At 40.4% G+C, this 18524-nt stretch overlaps 1 protein-coding gene across 1 annotated transcript; it reads left to right on the forward strand.

Moving 5' to 3' along the window:
• Positions 1-4746: 4746 nt before the first annotated feature.
• Positions 4747-17579, forward strand: LOC149274157 (SH3 and cysteine-rich domain-containing protein 2-like). The gene is made up of 11 exons (XM_089505756.1): positions 4747-4839; positions 10362-10665; positions 10959-11056; positions 11308-11392; positions 11727-11842; positions 12389-12461; positions 12761-12813; positions 12895-12998; positions 15766-15817; positions 16588-16725; positions 17478-17579. The coding sequence occupies exons 1-11, from the start codon at positions 4747-4749 to the stop codon at positions 17577-17579; spliced, it is 1218 nt and encodes a 405-aa protein (XP_089361882.1).
• The last annotated feature ends 945 nt before the right edge of the window (positions 17580-18524 follow it).

Raw genomic sequence — 18524 nt, forward strand, 5'->3', positions numbered from 1 at the left:
CAGAATGGTTACATTAGCCATTGAGTCCAGGGAATTTCTTTCAAGTACCAGTGTTTGCCCTTCTACATATACCCCCGTCTGTGTCCCAAATTCTCACCCCCCCAGACAATGACCACTCAGACAGAGGCTAAGCACCGTGGCACATTTCCAGCTAGATATGGGGAAAGCTATCTCCGTCTCAAATGGTTGAAGTCAAACCTCACTGAGTATCTGAAGTGAGAGGTGGAGGCAGCAGTCCACTCCAATCCAGAGTCCTAAAAGGGACCTGATGGAAGAATGACTTTTTCAACCAATAATCATGTAAACAAGTATAAATTCAGATTTAGAATTTACGTGAAATAGAATTTAAAATCAGATCAAAAGCAAGTATAGTTGGGAAGTTCTATCCAATCAGTTTCTGAAATATAAAACAAAAATAAGATGAATCAGGTTCACACCAGAAGTACTTGTCAAATATAATGGAATCCAGAAGATAAAAAATGAGATCAAAGGAACAAAAATAGTCAATCTGGAATCAGACGCAGAACCAAACTACTGAAATGACTTCAAAATAAAGTCAAATGACAAAATGTATCTTAGTTAAATCTAGATGGGACAGCTAAATCCTGTACTGGAAACAAATGTAGAAGAACCTAGAGTAGAACCGTGTATATTTCTCAAAAAAAGCAGTCCTTTGTGATATTTGGATCTGCTTTGTGTGAGAAATGTGGTATTTTGCATGACACAAAAAAAAAAATCCAAGAGTCCTTGGTCCTTTAAACTATTCTACAATTAGCTTTATCTTCGTGGAGAACAATGACTGGCGTAATCTAAGGCCACTTCACATTTGCACTTCATGCTTATTATTCTTGAGCCACTTGGTCCTGGGGGGTATTTTCTACAAGGTTTCGAACCCCACCAACTTAGTAGGTGATGAAATTAGTGATGGCGGAGACTACGAAGATCTGCTTCCTTTGGGATGTCCAGACTTGAAGGATATCAAGTCTGGACCCCCCCCCCCCCCCGTGTTCACCTAATCGCATTCTGGGAGGATTTATATTGAACAATTTTGCTCTTGAAGTGTCCGGGTGAAGAGTATGAGAAATATTTCTGTTCCTTGTATTACCCCCCAGAGAACAGTTAACACCGCGTTGCCTCCTCACCATGGGAGCCATACGACTCTCCTAGTACAGCCGATCTATTTAAGCTGTCAAAGGCCACAACAGCCATAAAACGCGGATAGCCGTCTACATGTATGGGGGATTGCATTAGTATTCTAGCTATAGGGCAAACCATTTATATAACTTAGCTTCCCCATTCCGTTCTTAATGGGAGAAGGAAGAGTCATCACAAGTCATACAGTTGGGTTATTATTTATTATTCATGTTTTATGGGTTTTTTTTAAGGCGGGATCACTCAGGATTCAATGATACCAAATATTGCAAGATAGGTAAAATCTCCTGCTGTTTTTGCTCTAGAAAATCCTATCCCGTAGTCATCCCAGGCGGTCAGTAAGTAAACGTCCTCTTTATTCGAAACCGCAACATTAATTACAATAAAGTAGCCAAGGAAGTCAATATTCTCCCATCGCTATGGGCTGAAAAGTTGATAAATGAAGTGAGATAGTCGCAGTTTAAATTTTTAGAACTTAAATAGAAACAAGACAGCTTTCCTCTGACGTCAACTCCTTCTGCCTTCTCCAGCCTCAGAACTCAGTCCTTAGTATGAACTAAATGAAGGTATGGAGAGACAAATCCAGAAGAAGGACAAGAACAAGTAAGGACCAGATCCAAAGTGACAAGTGTTTTAATATTATTATATTATGCCTTAATCTGGAGTGTGATGGGAAACAGCCAGAAGAAAGGCTGACGCCAAGACTGCTGAAGACCCTTCGTCCTACATACTGTATGTGTGACACCAAAACAGAGCATCACGCATGTTCACCTACATATCACAAACATATTAATAAGTACTGGTCCTGTCATAAAACTTCTCTAGTAGACCGACAGACCCAATTGTAGAATCAGTTGCCCAAGAAGCACCCAAGCCTTGTAGCTTCAGCTTCAGGTACCATATCTGTAGACCCTCACACCATATTGTTCTCGTTGCTGGGGCAAAGTGTCGAATCTAACGTCATATTAACCGCACAGGTGAAAAGTCCCAGAGACTTTCGTCAGAAACACCTGAGATTGTATATTTTTCTTTGTATTGTTTTCTTGCTTTTTTTATTTCTTCTAGTATTTTGTCTGATTTTTTTTTTTCCTTTTTACCGTTGTGACTATTTTTACTCAGATTAAATGGAGCACATAATTAGTTTTGTGTTTGTGCTCCCAGCTTTTAAGGACAGCGGGTTACCGTTTATACGTTCTTTAATTAGAATGTTTATAGTTTATCCATTTTTCTAAACTTAGTTCTTGTATTATCATCAATGGCGTTACCTGAGGCTCCTCGTGTACGTTAAAAGGCTTAAATATAGAGGGTGGCAGTGGGGGTTTTGGCCGAACTGTTTGGGGTAAGGTGTAGTTGCCCTGTGGGCAAAAATGACTAGTGAGTCAGAGGGCATTAACCCTTTCACGTCCACGATCCCGACAACACATTCTCACCATGGCCATATTTTAGGACCAGGTGGAACACATTTTAAAGAGTTGATTTATGGTAAGAAAAAGGCAGATCAGCAATTCCCCTCAGTGGCATCTCGAGGCATATATAATATAATATATAATATATAACATATAACATATATAATATGCCTTATGGATAACGTGGCCGTCGGTGGAGTTAGAGGTGGAAACGCAGGCTCAGATGCTAACTTGCGTTTATCCTTGGCTACCAGTGGAATAAAGTCCCATCCTCAATAAAGATATAATCACAGAAAATATATATTAACATATAAAACGTATAGGGCCACAGTCAATGGAAAAGTTAGGGTAGACAAGTTCAGCAATAGGAGGGACCGAGAGATATAATCGGGGCAAGAATGAACTAAATAGTCAAAGTACCAAAGACATAAGTATATATAGATATAGCAGAGAGGTGATTTTATATATATGTATATATATAATTTATTTTATATGTGTGTATACATATATATATATAATTTATTACCGTATATATGTGTGTGTATTATATATATAATTATTATATATGTGTGTATTATATATAATTTATTATATATGTGTGTATTATATATATAATTTATTACCGTATATATATATGTGTGTATTATATATATAATTATTATATATGTGTGTATTATATGTATAATTTATTACCGTATATATGTGTGTATTATATATATAATTTATTACCGTATATATATATATGTGTATTATATATATAATTATTATATATGTGTGTATTATATGTATAATTTATTACCGTATATATGTGTGTATTATATATATAATTTATTACCGTATATATATGTGTATTATATATATAATTATTATATATGTGTGTATTATATATCATTTATTATATATGTGTGTATTATATATATATAATATTTATTATATATGTGTGTATTATATATATAATTTATTACAGTATATATATATATGTGTATTATATATATAATTATTATATATGTGTGTATTATATATATAATTTATTACCGTATATATGTGTGTATTATATATATAATTTATTACCGTATATATATGTGTATTATATATGTGTGTATTATATATATAATTTATTACCGTATATATGTGTGTATTATATATAATTTATTATATATGTGTGTATTATATATATATAATTTATTATATATGTGTGTGTGTGCGTGTGAGTGTACGTATATGTTAAATAGAGAAATATTCTGGACACATAGAAAGGGATGAGAGAGGGAGGGGGTACTGCAGCAATGACAGAGAATGGGATAGACAGACTGCAGCAGTGACCAAGAAAGAAAAAAGATAGAGGCTGCAGCAGAGAGGAATAAAGAGGGAGGGAGATAAAACGAGGGAGGGATTGATTGCAGAGGCAACAGAAAATAGAGTACAAGAGAAGGCGACAGCGGCAGGATTTGAAGACACAGATTCCAGTCATGTCTCGCCACTTTACTACTAGACATTGAAAAGAGTGCAGACGTTCTGCGAGACTCAGAATACAGGAGACAGACGGGCTGTCAATGCACTGACATACTGGAGAGAGAGGTACAGCCAAACGACTGCTGTCTTTTCACCCAAGCACTAGAACTTAAACAGCGTTACAGTTGCATGGAACAGAGGACTCGGAACAATGACGATAGACATTCATCGCCCAAGGGACTGTTCTAAATCTACAGTCAGAAAGCCCGAGAGGGAGAGCACAGATAGCTGGAAAGAATAACTACATATCAACTCAAGAAGAGACTACATATCCAGTGATAGAAGCCTAGGAGGACAGAGTCCTTTGTCCTCTACATAGTTCTACCTTTCGCAAGACAGCAGCTATACAAAGAGTAAAAAAGAATGGGCAACTGAGACCAGCGCAACACACGCAACGTGCTATGAGAGCGTGTGACGCAAAGCACAACTCTGACAGCACCACGAATAGACTACTCCATCAGATACAATTCGCACGGCACTGGCAATAGATGGAACTCATTGATCCGTAGACTTACATATCGGATATATGGACATCAGTCATTATAGTAGGGATTTGTGTAATTAATTACACTGCACAAGGAGCATATCTCACTCAACAATATCCACCAGAGAAGCCGGCTCGGACATTGTTTTTTTTTTTTTTAATCACTCAACGGAGTTGGAACTTCTCTTTACAATGACGGAGATAACAGAAATTGATCCACAAAATTGCGAGCAACGGCCGCCAGAGACCAGCGTCAGTGGAAGTCATGGGCTACCAGAAAGCAAGGTATTTTCTAAAGCACACAGATTCCTCAACAAAACTCTAGGTGCTCCCACCACCATTCCTATATCGCGTTAGTAGATGGCCAACACCCATACTTCTGACCATTGATCAATACGAAATCTCTTTACACAACTCTTTTCACCAAATATCCTTCTTACACAGTTAAAAACTAAGATTATTTTCCAGCATACAAAGAAATTTGTCCAAACCAGCAATTTAAAATGTAATCTCCTTAACGAGTCCCATCAACATCAAATGTTCTCCTGCTAACCTTCAGACATATAATATTCCATCTAACATTTTGTTCCATATTAACAAACTCTTACCTCATTACAACCTCATCAAGCGTGTCATACCACATCATAACCACCCTCTAAAATAATTTGTCCAGTTTTTTTTTGCCCCAACACTTTTAATTTCTCCATTCTGTGATGTTTGGAAATTGTAACTCTTCACCAATGCTCTCTTTGAAGTTCTCATCACTCAACGTTCTGGTTTTCTTCCATCTCACTCGATTTTGCTAAAATTGCCATAAATATCTATATTCTACCATGTCATCGTTACACCAATACAAAGAACCTTGTCATATTTACCATCATACCTACACTCCTCGCATCACCACCCAAACAACTTACATATTCTATGTCTCGACTTAACAAAGAGGTCTACGTTATCCCTCAAGGATCGCGATGTTATGCATTTTTGTGGGATAAACATGGTTAATGTAATCTTGAAATCACAATATATATATATATATATATGAATAAAAACATGCATATGGTAATGATGATCCTAACACATTCCGGTAAATGGGATCTTTACATATGTCTTTGATGTCAAATGTGATGTCATCAAATGCTTCGATAAAGTCAACTTTACTAGAATTAAATTGTTTTGTGTATGGATTATTAATATGTTGGTACTATTAATATGTTGTCAGTCTCCATAGCATACTTTTATTATTATTATTATTATTATTATTATTATTGGTGTTGTTGTTGTTGTTATTATTATTATTTGTGTAGTTTCATCGGATTCTGCAGTGTTGTAGAATGTCGTCATTGTATATTTATAACAGTAGACCACCTGAAATAGAACCATTGTAACCCCGTCACCTCCCTACAGCAGCGATATCCTAGTTGGACTCACAGACAGCCTCCAGCTATATTTTGTGTTATTATTAAAAATATCCCAGTTCTATTTTGGAGCCATCTACACCACAGCTGGACAACTGCGTGGCGGCGATGGTGACGCAGACCAAAAACGGAGGGGTGGCTGCGTCTTAAACAAACTTAAACCACGCCAGGGGGTATAAATCAATACCTTGGGCAGACTGTGAATAATATCCTTGCTTGAGCTCAGGTGGATGAATGCTGAGGATTGATATACGGACTGGCCGATGCTTATTCTCTAAATCTTGGCCTGTTAGCCAATTACCTAATTAATGCCGTCAATATAATCCATACTTCTTCCCCTTACGTCGCTTTCATGACTAAGACGCCGTCATTTTATTCATTCTACGTTGCAAGTAATAGAGTTTTTTCATCATCTCCTTGCTGACGAATCACATCTCATTGCCATACACTTGCAGCCAAAAAAAAGTAATCCATCTAGAGCCAAGAAAGCATAATATCTGTACTAAAAAGCACAGACATATCTATCAATATATATATATATATATATATATATATATTATTATTATTATTATATATGTATACCATATCTGTAACATATATATAAATATATATATAATATTATTATTATTATTATATATATGTATACCATATCTGGAACACACACATATATATATATATATATATATATATATATATATATATATATATATATATATATATATCATATATATATGTACATCATATATATATATATATATATATACTATGTACTATTTTTATTACAAATAATCATTACTAAATAATAATTTATTAAATAAATATTTATTAATAATAAATAATATTTAATAAATAATCATTATTCAAAATAATCAGTGTTTGTCATACTGATAAATGCACATACTAACCATGTACCTTGTGACGCTCCAATCATATGCATTTAAATATCCCCCATTATTAAGTAATAAGCTGCTAAAATCCTTCACTTTTTTTACAAGCCCACCAGTAAGTCCCCTCCGGGCGTCTCAGCCGCAGGTAACTCCTGTCCCCGGCGTGAATGGGTCTAAATGGCTGAATCAGTGAAAATTCTATTTTTATCATTTTGTAGCGGGGCCAACAATGTATGTAATATTTTTAGTCTTCATCAGAATGTACAGACAGGCACGAGCATTAATATCTGCAAAATAACTGTTAAAAATGTAACGTTCCAAATGTAATTATTTATTATTTGTAAACAAACAAAACAAAGAAATAATCCTACTTATTTCCATCTCATAGGATATTAGATTTGTTATGGGCAAATCATGTTATGTAGTATATGTAGGACTACAATAACTAATAATAACTTATTTACTGAGAGGATGGTAGATATGTGGAACAGCCTCCCAGCAGCAGTGGTAGGATAAATGCGCGGACTGGATGGGCCGACTGGTTCTTATCTGTCGCCAGATTCTGTTTCTGTGTTTTAATAATTGGATTTATACAGTCTGGAGCGGACGCTAATACATTTATCTGAACATTCAGACACAGCAAACACAGCAGCTCAATTAAAATGTTCCAGGCAAGTTAATTAACCCCTTAATTAAAATAGAATGTTCAGAATTGTCCCGATACAGTCTTGCACATTCAGGTCATGACATCAGCTGTTTGTTTTTGTTTTTTCTACGACACACGTAAAGTGCGGCCCTGCCGTATGAGTGATGTATAACTGGCTGATTGCTGCCTGTGAGGTTATACATCCCACATATTGCAGGGCAGCCTTAAATATATGCTGATCAGCAAAATATGAAACGTATGTGTCCTGGAAAAACAGCCAACTACTCAACGTTAAGGAACTCGTAGTCATCTGGTTATAAACAGACAGGGGAACCCATAAGGAGTCATAAGATCTCAGTACGGCGACTAAGACACGGCGGTGGTTTATAGTTTGTGGGCAAGGAGTTAATTGGCTTTGAAATGCCCGTAAGCTGCATTACTGAACATAGACAGTTAAGTAGAAATAGCCAGCTAGCTATTAATCAGATCACGTCGCCTGTGATAAATGACCCCCACATTTACAAACCGTGTGTACCTGCTGACAGTGCAATCGGCAAAGCGGGGGTCTGTGTGAGCGGATCAGTGCCAGATGGGGTCTGGAACGAGGACCGAAATCTAAAGCCGGGAGGAAATATCTCTACGGAAGGCTCCCTAAAATATTTAAGTCTTCCAGCCCCCGGCAGTAAAGCGTACATAGAGTCGCCCCCCCGGTATATGTTCATCTATGTATAGGATTGGCGGAAAAAGTGGTTTCAGCTTCAATAAGGAAAGGGATTATTTGCAGCGAGTTGAGTGAAGCTCGGTAATGCGGTACCCGGAGAGAAAGCGGCGGCACCGATTATAGACGTCCTTTACTGTGTGGGATATAGAAGGAAAACGACATGAATAAAGGAAAAAAATCCGACCCTGTTACCGAAACACAACGGCCGTTCTTCTTCTGGACCAATAAAGGGGATTTCGGAAAGGTTGAGCTAGAAGCGTCTTTTTTTTATTCAGCCAGATAACTCCATAGGTCTGACTTTGGGGTAATAGATAGAAAATATAGAGTTTGTGCCCTAACAAAATTCCCACGTTTTGGTTTAATGCGCGGTTATTTTTCTTTGGTATTGGAACAAAATGTTTGCCGAGCGATAACATGCAGCTAAAGATGAATGTATCGAGTGTTCAATGGAACCTGCAGCTTGAATTCTTTTTATAAATGACCGTATTGTTCTCTTAAGGCACCGTTGAAGCTCATACACAAATATATATAGCTCCAAATCTACTTTGCTTTAAAAATAAATGTTTTTTTTGGTGGATTGTCACAACTCGGCTAAGCAGAGATCCGCATTCGCCAGAGGCAGCGAGGTGTTCATGGGAATTTATTTTCGAGGTCGTAATTCTGCGTTATTAAGTTTCTTTTCAGGAGCCTGCGCACCTTTATACGACTCCGTAGTGATGCCCAAAATAAATCTTTGGCGGTGGCATAAAGCGCACCTCGGCGCCCGTGCATTAGGGCATCGCAGCTGTGCGATGTTCTGCAGGGTTGTGTCTTAGTAATTACAGGGTGAACGTGGGGGCCAACGGGAACGTGCTCATTAGCGCACAATGTGATATGTAATTACGCAGCGAGAGCCTACGCTCTGTCATGCACACAAACCCCGTACTGAGCCGGAAAGGTAATAAGGCATCATCCACCGTGCTTGTCAATCGACCAGTCTGTCCCTCTGGATTCACAGATTTTGTGTCATATTTTGCCATCTTTACATTATTAGAACGGGAAGCCTGTGACGGAAGGTAGATGCCGGCTGAGGGTAATTACTTTCTATGCGACAAGTTGCTTGACCCCTGCTATAGAAAAAGCTTCGGGCATTTTGAGTGTCCTGTCTATTCTGCATCTTCTGAATCTAATTACTCATTACTAGCCGTCTTTGCATTCGTGCGACCCAAGAACATATATATTTTACACACGCATCCATTCCTTGGAGTTGGAAATATAAATCACTTTGCCGCTTGCCCGGCCCCCCTCCTTTCCCCTGCTGCCCGCGTGGTAGTGTGTGATCGGCTTTCCATACTGGGAGATAAATGACTGCTCAGCCTGAGGTCACACTTGGCAGGGACCCAGTGTCTGCACAGCGAGAACCACTTACGGGATATTGGTGTTACGGTGACGAGGAAGACATTGTAGCGCATGCCGGCTCTATGTCCTTATAACAGACGGCTAATTCCATATCTGGGTACACTCATTCACAACTCTGTATTCTTTTATCCTCTCAAACATCTTTCCGTGAGTGTCCTTAATATACTCTACTTGTTTCTCTGTATCTGATTGGCTTAAAATCCCATTCATTAAGCTGCCTTGGAATCTTTTTGGTACCTTTTCCCCCTCTCCATGTTCACAAGTTCTCCCTTCTTTAATTTCTACTCCCATCCAACTACCCTATCTCCTTCGCTGCCCTCTCATTGACTAACACCCCTTTGCCTCTTTCCTCTCCTCATTCTGTCTTTCCCGAGCTGTCTCACACAGTGAACTCACTGTCACATCTCTGCCCAGGGCAGTGGTCATCTTCTGATATGTGTATAAACCCACCGCCCCTCGTCACCAATCCTTAGGGCCTGTCACTTCCCATCTAAAAAGATGGCTTCACCTCTTGACCCTTCAGATGGAGTCAAAGTCACAATACACGACACTCAGAAACAGCCGTGTTACAGCCAAGTCTCTCTTCTTCTTGGTTTCCATTTCTTCCATCTTTCTTCGCTTTTTTCACATATTCCTCCCCCCACAAACATATAGTTTTCACTATTTCCTGCTCTAGAGCCTTCGCTTCAATATCTGGCTTTTCTATCCCATTTCTTAACAATTTCTCTTTTGTCCAGCTCCAGCGTTTCCGTCGCTCCATCTCTTTGAAGACCATTCTTCGCAGTAAAAGTGTAGAAAATTTCTTTCAGCGGCCAAACAGCGAACTCAAAGTCCAAACCGACGTCCTGCTTACTCCTCCAGTGCCGCCGCCAGCTCCGTCTCCCCCACCTCTCGCCAACGAGACCGTTCCTCAAGCTGAGCAGTCCCCGCACCCCTGCCACAAGCCCCTCTCCCTCTTGCAGCCTGTTCGCACTCACAGTTTCCATGACCATGTCTTCAAGAAGCAGTGCCCATGCCATCTTTGCCACCAGATCATTGTTGGTAAGTGACCAAACATGTCTACATATAATGTATCAGCAGCATGTCTAAGATATATGTTTGGCTGAAGAGTATCAAAACGTGATAATTTGGCCAGCCACAGGGGTCCTGGGGCGTCCAAACTAAAGAGTAAGGGTTAGGTCAGGAGTGGTAACATTTTTACCCAATGGACATCCTTTATCAAACACCAAAATGTTAACCCAATACCCACATCTATCCATATCATACCTATATCACGGTGAAAGTCATTAAGTAATAGAAGTCATTAAGTTGGTTCTCATTCTGTTCAATTCCAGGCAACTCCAAGCAGGGTTTACGCTGTAAGATGTGTAAGATAGGGGTTCATCTGTGGTGTTCAGAGGAGGTCTCTCATCAGCAGTGTCTGGGGAAGACGGTAAGCGTGTTACTTGTCTTCGTCACACTATGTGATTCCGAATAAACTCTCTAAAGGATGTAATCCCTTTATCTCCTCTTCGTATATTGTTGTGTCCCCTGCGATTGTATCTTTATTGTGTTCTGTCCTCTCTTACCTTTCTCTTTCGGGTTCCTTTCCTTTATTCTCTACTCCCTAAGAACCCCTTTTTTTTACCTGCCTCATACCCCCTTTAATGTTTAGCTTAAACACCTAATTTTGTTTTTTTTCAGTCTACTTCTTTTCGTCGTAATTTCAGCTCTCCACTCTTAATCAACGAGCCTCAGTCCAGCCCGAAGGAGACTCCAGTGCTCCCTGGTAAGAAAAAAAATCAGATTATTATCCTGACTTCAAATACTCAACCACATTAGAGCTCTGTTATTATTATACTCCTCTATATCTAAACACCCTCTGCGTAATGCAAATGGTATCATTTATTTCGAAGTTTCCTATTGGTTGACAATGTGTTTTTTTTATGTATACAGAAGTTAGTCTGTGCCTTTAAGTTATAAAAATGCCTCCTTGTAGAGAGTCTTTGATGAAGGTATGCTCCTTAATATATACAAGAATCCTCTCTGTGTAACAGCTGTCTATACTTAACCGTATGCCTGCTTACAGTTCTATTTCTTAAGGTCTCTTTCTCTCACAGTAGCTGGTCCTAGGGGTAAGGTAGACCCTGTCTATGAGGCTCTACGCTATGGAACCTCGCTGGCCCACATCAATCGCTCCAGCTGTAGCAGTGTTTCAGAGTCGCCCACCCGCAGCCTGGTGAGTTTGGCTATGGAGAGTCTTTGGGTTTAAGCAGTTTTTGTACTGGTCCCAGTTAACGTTCTGGAAAAGGTTGGGGAGGCAGGGTGATGCCCATGCCTCAAACCCAAACAGAACAGAACAAAGATTCTGAAATGTGCACCGGACCAGAGGGTTACTGTAACGTAAAAGTTCTCATATGGTGACAAAAGGAGCCACCAACTAGTTGTCCATTCCTTCATGGAAAGTGGGATCTGATTTATTCTACCAACAATATGTGAGACCTCTCTGTAATCATGAGGGTAACCATTGTAGACAACTTATATAGCTTTTTTCAGCCACCTGGACTTAATATGTCACAGATAGATGAACTTTGTAAACAAGCGCTGTTTCCATACATTATATATATTTTGGAATTCTAGGGTATTCCCAAACTAGAAGCCTAACGAGTAATATTGTGTAGAGCAGGCATTACGTTTTTTTTCCCCCCACCAAAGCATGGTGGCCCGCTTGCGCGTTTTAATCGTCACTGCGTGATCACACTTCAAACATGTGTTTTCCAAGCAGAGCGAGAGGGAGGAAAGAGCAGATGACCCAGAGGGCAGCATTCAAAGCAGCGAAGAAAGTCCCAGTCATCCAGGTTAGTGGTCACATCGAGGAGGATAAGACTTGGGAATTATTTCAACCTTCTATGTCTTAATGAGGGGAGTTGATTTCAGCAGAAGCTGACTTTAAAGACTTTGGAGATGACTATCCCACCAAACATAAAGCACACGAGACCTGTAATATCATTGATGGATAAAAATATTGCTTGCATTTTTCTACATTGTAAGACAGCCCAATATCCATCTTCCCCTTAGCTGTCTCTTTGAGAACATTCTGAAACATAGCTTCATGTTCTCACCAACCTACCTTTCAATTTGTATCAATCCAACACAGTATTTCCAACGGAAAGTGAGGTGGCAACGAGCGAGGACACCCGCAGCGTGTCGGTAAGTTGTTCCCATGGTATTTCGGGGATCTTTGATCTTACTTCCCAGGACTTTTCTCAGCTTTGTGTGCCTTGTTCGCAGAGCTCAGCATCTGGAGGAAGGGTTCGGAAGGAAATCTCTTCCATGTATAGCTACGTGGCTCTCTATAAATTTCTGCCTCAGGAGATCAACGACCTTCCATTGCAGTGAGTGTTTTCCAACGTGCCATGATTTTTTACCTGTTTCATTTTCATATCCATCAGTATAACCAACGTCATCTGTCTATATGCTTTTATATTTCATTCTATCCAAACACCAAGCCACCCAGTCCTTCACAAGTTGGTATTCGTTGTGTCAATGCTTGCGCCCGCGTCTATCAAGTGGAGTCATTTTATCTACAATGGCTTCATTTAGCAGAAGATGACAATGAGTTGGACAACCGAAGGCATTTCACATGCATATGGACTGGAATTAAATGGGGGATGAAAGCTATATTTAGCAATGGAAGTTGGATTAAAGTATTAAGTGTGGGAGAAAGCAAGAGTGGAATGTTTTCACTTTATTCTTGGTGGCCTTCCATTTCTATGCTCATGATGATCGCAACCTTCCTTTATTTAATTTGGAGAACGGTCAGTTTCTCACTGTTTTAAGGGGTTGGAGCTGGCCTGATTTTATGTATTAAATCACCGTTATGTCCCTGACATTGTTGCCCTTACATAAATCATGCAGTCAGTGCTCAGGGCAATTACCGCTCTTGGAATTATTCCTATCCACTAATTGTAAAACTAAATGGTAACTGATGGCCGCATTCGGCTGTCGGGGAAAATGATAGTATTATCGGTCGTTTCAATTGCCGTAACATCACTCTTAAAGGCCCGACAAGTGACTATGTCGGACCTAGGGATAAGGATGTCCTAGAACATGCATAGATAAGGACCGGAAGGCAGAGTTGGAAGGAGATCCTTATTTTAGACGGAGCAAAAAAAGTCAGGAGACATGGACAGACTAAAAAGAGTCAGAAGTAGTGTGTAATATGAGAGATCTTGGCTGGTCTTGTTGGTAGATAACAAACATCAAAAAAAGGTTGTGGTCCACATGGAAGGGAATTTCAGAAGAAATGAACTGGGGAGAGAGGCTTTGGCAAGCGTCCAGAGAGTGGAGAAAGGTCACGTTAAATAACTATGGAGGATTAGTTTATTATTAGCATCAAAGCACGGATAAACCTACAGGTTACATACCATTCTATGAAAAGTGCTGTTTGTAAAGAGGGTGGTTGGATAAATGAGATATGGAACCAATAGCCTTAGGTGAAGATCACGACAAGATCGGGACTACAGGAATATAGAGAGACACTTCTAATGTGAGTGGGCTTCTAATCTACTATGTCATATCATTTTAATCATAATAAAAGAGAAAAAAAACACTTGAAAGAACACTCAATTGAGCTTATTATACTTCAAGCAAGATGAAGGTCAATATGAAAGCATGATGTACTTTATGATCATGGAAATAATCAAAAGGAGAGAATAATTAACCCTTGTGAGTCTTACACAAGGGAGGGGGTAGCAAATCTTGATTGAGCAAAGCTCTAAAGCGATCGCAGAAATTCCCTTTTATCGGCTGATGCAATAGAAATAAATGTAATTTATCATCAGTCATGCGACATTTGGGTGAACACCACACTGAGCCGATTCTTTATGGAAATGCTAATCAAGTCGGTTCCTCCAGACTTTCATTAGTAACAGTGTCAGCTTGGTTGGTTGAGACCAAGCTATTCTATTGTTTACAACAAGGTAGAGTGATATGGGGTCAAGGTGCATTTTCAACTATACCCACTAGGGTGTCTATTGTAAAAAGGGTTTTAGGTTGCATTTGTACCATGTCTGGACCCTTTCTATGTACTTTTTCTGAGTATTCCATTTAATCCATGTCTGTAATGTGTTTCGGAAGTGTTTTTTTACGGGCCACATGGATGCACCAGCCATCTGAGGTGAATCTTGCCAGCCATCCCCTGTGAAGCATCGAGATTATTAAATGATCTTATTTTTTTTTATTATTATTTTTAATAAGAAGCAAATGGTAATTTAGATTCTGAACCGTTCTGGAGATTGTCTAATCAAATTAAACAGAGACATTTTCTATAATGCTCGGGGATGACAGAATGACTGTAAAATGAATCTTTCCGATGATGATACAGCTGGAAGTGGGGAAGTTAAACTGCAGATGACAGGACGTTGTAGGACATTGTAGAACATTGTAGGATATTGTAGGACATTGTAGGACATTGTAGATCCAGACCAGAATGTTTGCTATCAGTTGTTTACAAACCACATTTGGTTTGATTAGGGACTCTTGTCGGATTTTGTTCCACCGATAAATGTAAGGTTATGCATTTTGAAGAATACCAACAAGCAGATCACTCATTTAATAACTGTTGGACTGTGTTAGGCAGGTCCTTGATGGAGAAGTCATTTCATCTTCTAGTGGATTATAGAAAATTCAGGAATGCAGGTTAAATGGCAAGAAATACTTGGCCCTAAAGAAATTGTCGGCTAGAAATTTAGCGCCGTTGGTGAAGCCTTTGTTATTCGTTCATACATTGGCATCTGCCAATATAATCTGTGCCATGTCAGCATGCCATGTAGACAATATCATGGGTGCCACTCATCATACAAGCATGGCCAGTGCAACCAACTCACATATAACGCCAACCAGATCCATGCACCATGATGTCTCTATAACAGGTGCCAAGCATCCATATATACCAAAGTCACTAAGAAAAGACGTTTTACATATCTGCATACACATATAAATAGAATCGTACAAATCGAGTGTGTTATGGGCACAGAATTTGTATTGTCTCATCATATCCCTTCTATCTTTTTTCTTTCTCCACCATCCCTCTCTCTTTCTGCTCTCCCTTCTATCATCGTTTGCATTCTATCTTCCGCACTCCCCCCCCCCCCCCCACAGGCCCGGTGACAGGGTTATGGTGATGGATGATTCTAACGAGGATTGGTGGAAGGTAAGAAATCAGACTTTGGTGTCACCGTGGTATAGGCAGCCAGGTGAAGACACGAGATGAAGGGGGGGAATTTAGAGGGGAGTGGGGGGAGGTGAAACAGAGAGAGAAGGCTTTTCATGTGTCCGGTTTTCCTTCTGCCTACATGTTTGTCGGCCTTATAGCTCCTTTTCAGGCTGTATTCTCCTCCGTATATCGTGTCGTGCGCATCGCTAGAAGGCAACATGTTACGCGGAGACAGAAAAATAATATGTAATAGGGGTGGTGGGAGAGAGATGTGTCAGATGTTTTTTATCACTATTATCTACATATATGCACTGGGATATAATTATTCACTGACTGCTCTATAGGAACGACTCCCCCCTTCCTCCTGAATAACCCTCCCGTTCAGCCCTGCTATGCACAGGGCATTGTCACTGATTATTATTGTGTGACATCTACCCACTCGTACAGGGGCACATATGGAGGCGCAGAGGGAGGTCAACGGAAAAGACCTTACTCTCTGCTCAAAATGAAATCAGTAACATTTCTTACTGCAGTCACCATCCATGAAAACAAGGGGTGGGTTGCCTCAAGGTCTTGTGTGAACAGGCTCGATACGGCCAACGGGAAAACCGGGCCAGTGGCCATTGATCCAGTGCCCATTGGCGCCCTTTTACGTACCTTGAACACCCTAGTTAGCATGAACCTGTAGGTAGAAGGACACTCGTTACAAAGGGCAGGATTTAGGAAGCTAGTGCCGACATTAACTGGTATGGGGTTTTTTTTTACAGGGCAAATGTGGAGATCGTACTGGGTTCTTCCCTGCAAACTTTGTACAGAGAGTGCGGCTGGGGGAGACCGTTTGGAGATGCACCGAGTCTTTTCAGGGAGTCAAGGACCAGGGTCAGCTAAGTCTGAAAGAGGGGCAGGTAGGTGATGTTTCGGGGACAGGTGTACCACAGACATCGCAGGTGCAGTAGCGGCCGGTAGACTCCAACTGGAAAGGTGCCACAAACTCAGCCCATGGCCATCCACTGAAATTTGTCGAGGGGGAGTGCAAAATCTTTGCCCTGTCCAAAAGTTGGTCCAAAAGCAGAATGAGGCAGAGCACGGGCAGTAATAGCAGCTTGATAGGGGTACCATGCCATACCCATAATGGTTTGGCATCCGTGGAATGGGGCCATAACAATTTGCCACGCTCATAAATGGCTGCCCAAGTAGCTGCTTAGTATGGATTATAGGAAGTAAAATCCAAACTGTTTGTGATGAGATTAATAACGACAATCCACATTTGCCACAAAATAGGGCAAAAAACCCTCAAAGTCCATAACATATATTAGCAGATCCTGGTTCGGCCTAAGGATGGCCCTGTCAGGGAATGTTTAGGTGCCTATGTTGCCTGTGTCTGTAGCTTCTCCATATAGGGCCTCCGATTGTTGATTATGGCCATAAACATTCTGTACCTCCTTTCTTCCCATTCTCACTCATTGCTCCTCACCTTCTCTCACCCCTTTGGCTCCTCATTATGTATTTCATCTGGTGTGACGGAGGCTCCCCACTGTCTTCGATTCTATCCTCTCCTATCCGTAATCATCTTTCCCTCCTTTCCTCCTCACTCTCTCTTCCACGTTCTCCTCTCAGACATGTCTCCTGTATCACATATGTTCTTCTCCCCGCTTAGATTTGTGTCGGCGTCGGAAAGCCGGAAACCGAAGGCTTCATTAAAGTGTCCAGCGGGAAGAAGAAGGGCCTGGTGCCCCAAGAGTGCTTGGCAGAAATCTGAAGTCCGTTATTATTTTCAAAGAAACCCGCAGCTCCCCGAGGACGGCTGCAAACACAGGACGGTGTGAAAACGCACTCAGGCTTTGCTGACGCCACCACTAAGGGGGATAACACCAAGATAACCCAACTCCTGAGTGCAGTCACACGTTGCAGAGCCTTTAAATGCTGCGCAGTCTTTTTTGTCCCTGTATAGATATAAATAAATATATATATATAACTATATAAATGTGTATTTTGCAATATATGCCACCAGGTGTCTGTGACATCATCACTCAGGGCCAACTCTTCAGGGAAAGCCACTCAGTGACCTCATACCAGAGCTTACATGTCAACGGCGTCCTCCCTCGATAAACCTTTTCCTGTAAACACTTTGCTGGCCTGGTGGTAGAGAACGGATTCCTTCCACCGCAGTGCACCTCAGGAGTTGGGTTATCGTCGCAGTCACCCTTCCATTACATCACGCCCTGCGTCTCGAACGGCCGAATGTATCTTTACCTATTTATGGAGAGTCAATTATTCTGGTTCACACTCAAGCTTTGCCAGCGGTAGGTTAAGTGATGTATGACAGATACAAAAAATACACAGCGGCGGAACAATATGTCTAGGTTCTAATGTGGAACGTCTGGGATTTCTTTCCATTAACCCCTTAATGACAAAGCCCATACATGTACGGGCTCAAAATGCATTGTTTTCAATGGGTTTTGGGACTGCCCATCGTCCTTAAGGGGTTAAGTAACTATTGTCTATTTAGCAGAGACAAATTATTTAATAGGGAATACTCAACAAAAAAGAGCATATCTAATAATAGTTTGTTCCTCTACTAACCTGATCCCACCTGTCTACTCCCTGCACGTATTACCTGTTCATTACCTGTTGATACAAACGGTGCAATCTTATATGATACATCATCAGTCCATCCTGCGCAGCGATGGGCCAGACCGTTAGG

The sequence above is a fragment of the Sceloporus occidentalis genome, unplaced genomic scaffold (genome assembly GCF_023333645.1).
Source record: "Sceloporus occidentalis isolate IW3139 unplaced genomic scaffold, rSceOcc1.0.p SCAF_345, whole genome shotgun sequence".
NCBI lineage: Eukaryota > Metazoa > Chordata > Lepidosauria > Squamata > Phrynosomatidae > Sceloporus > Sceloporus occidentalis.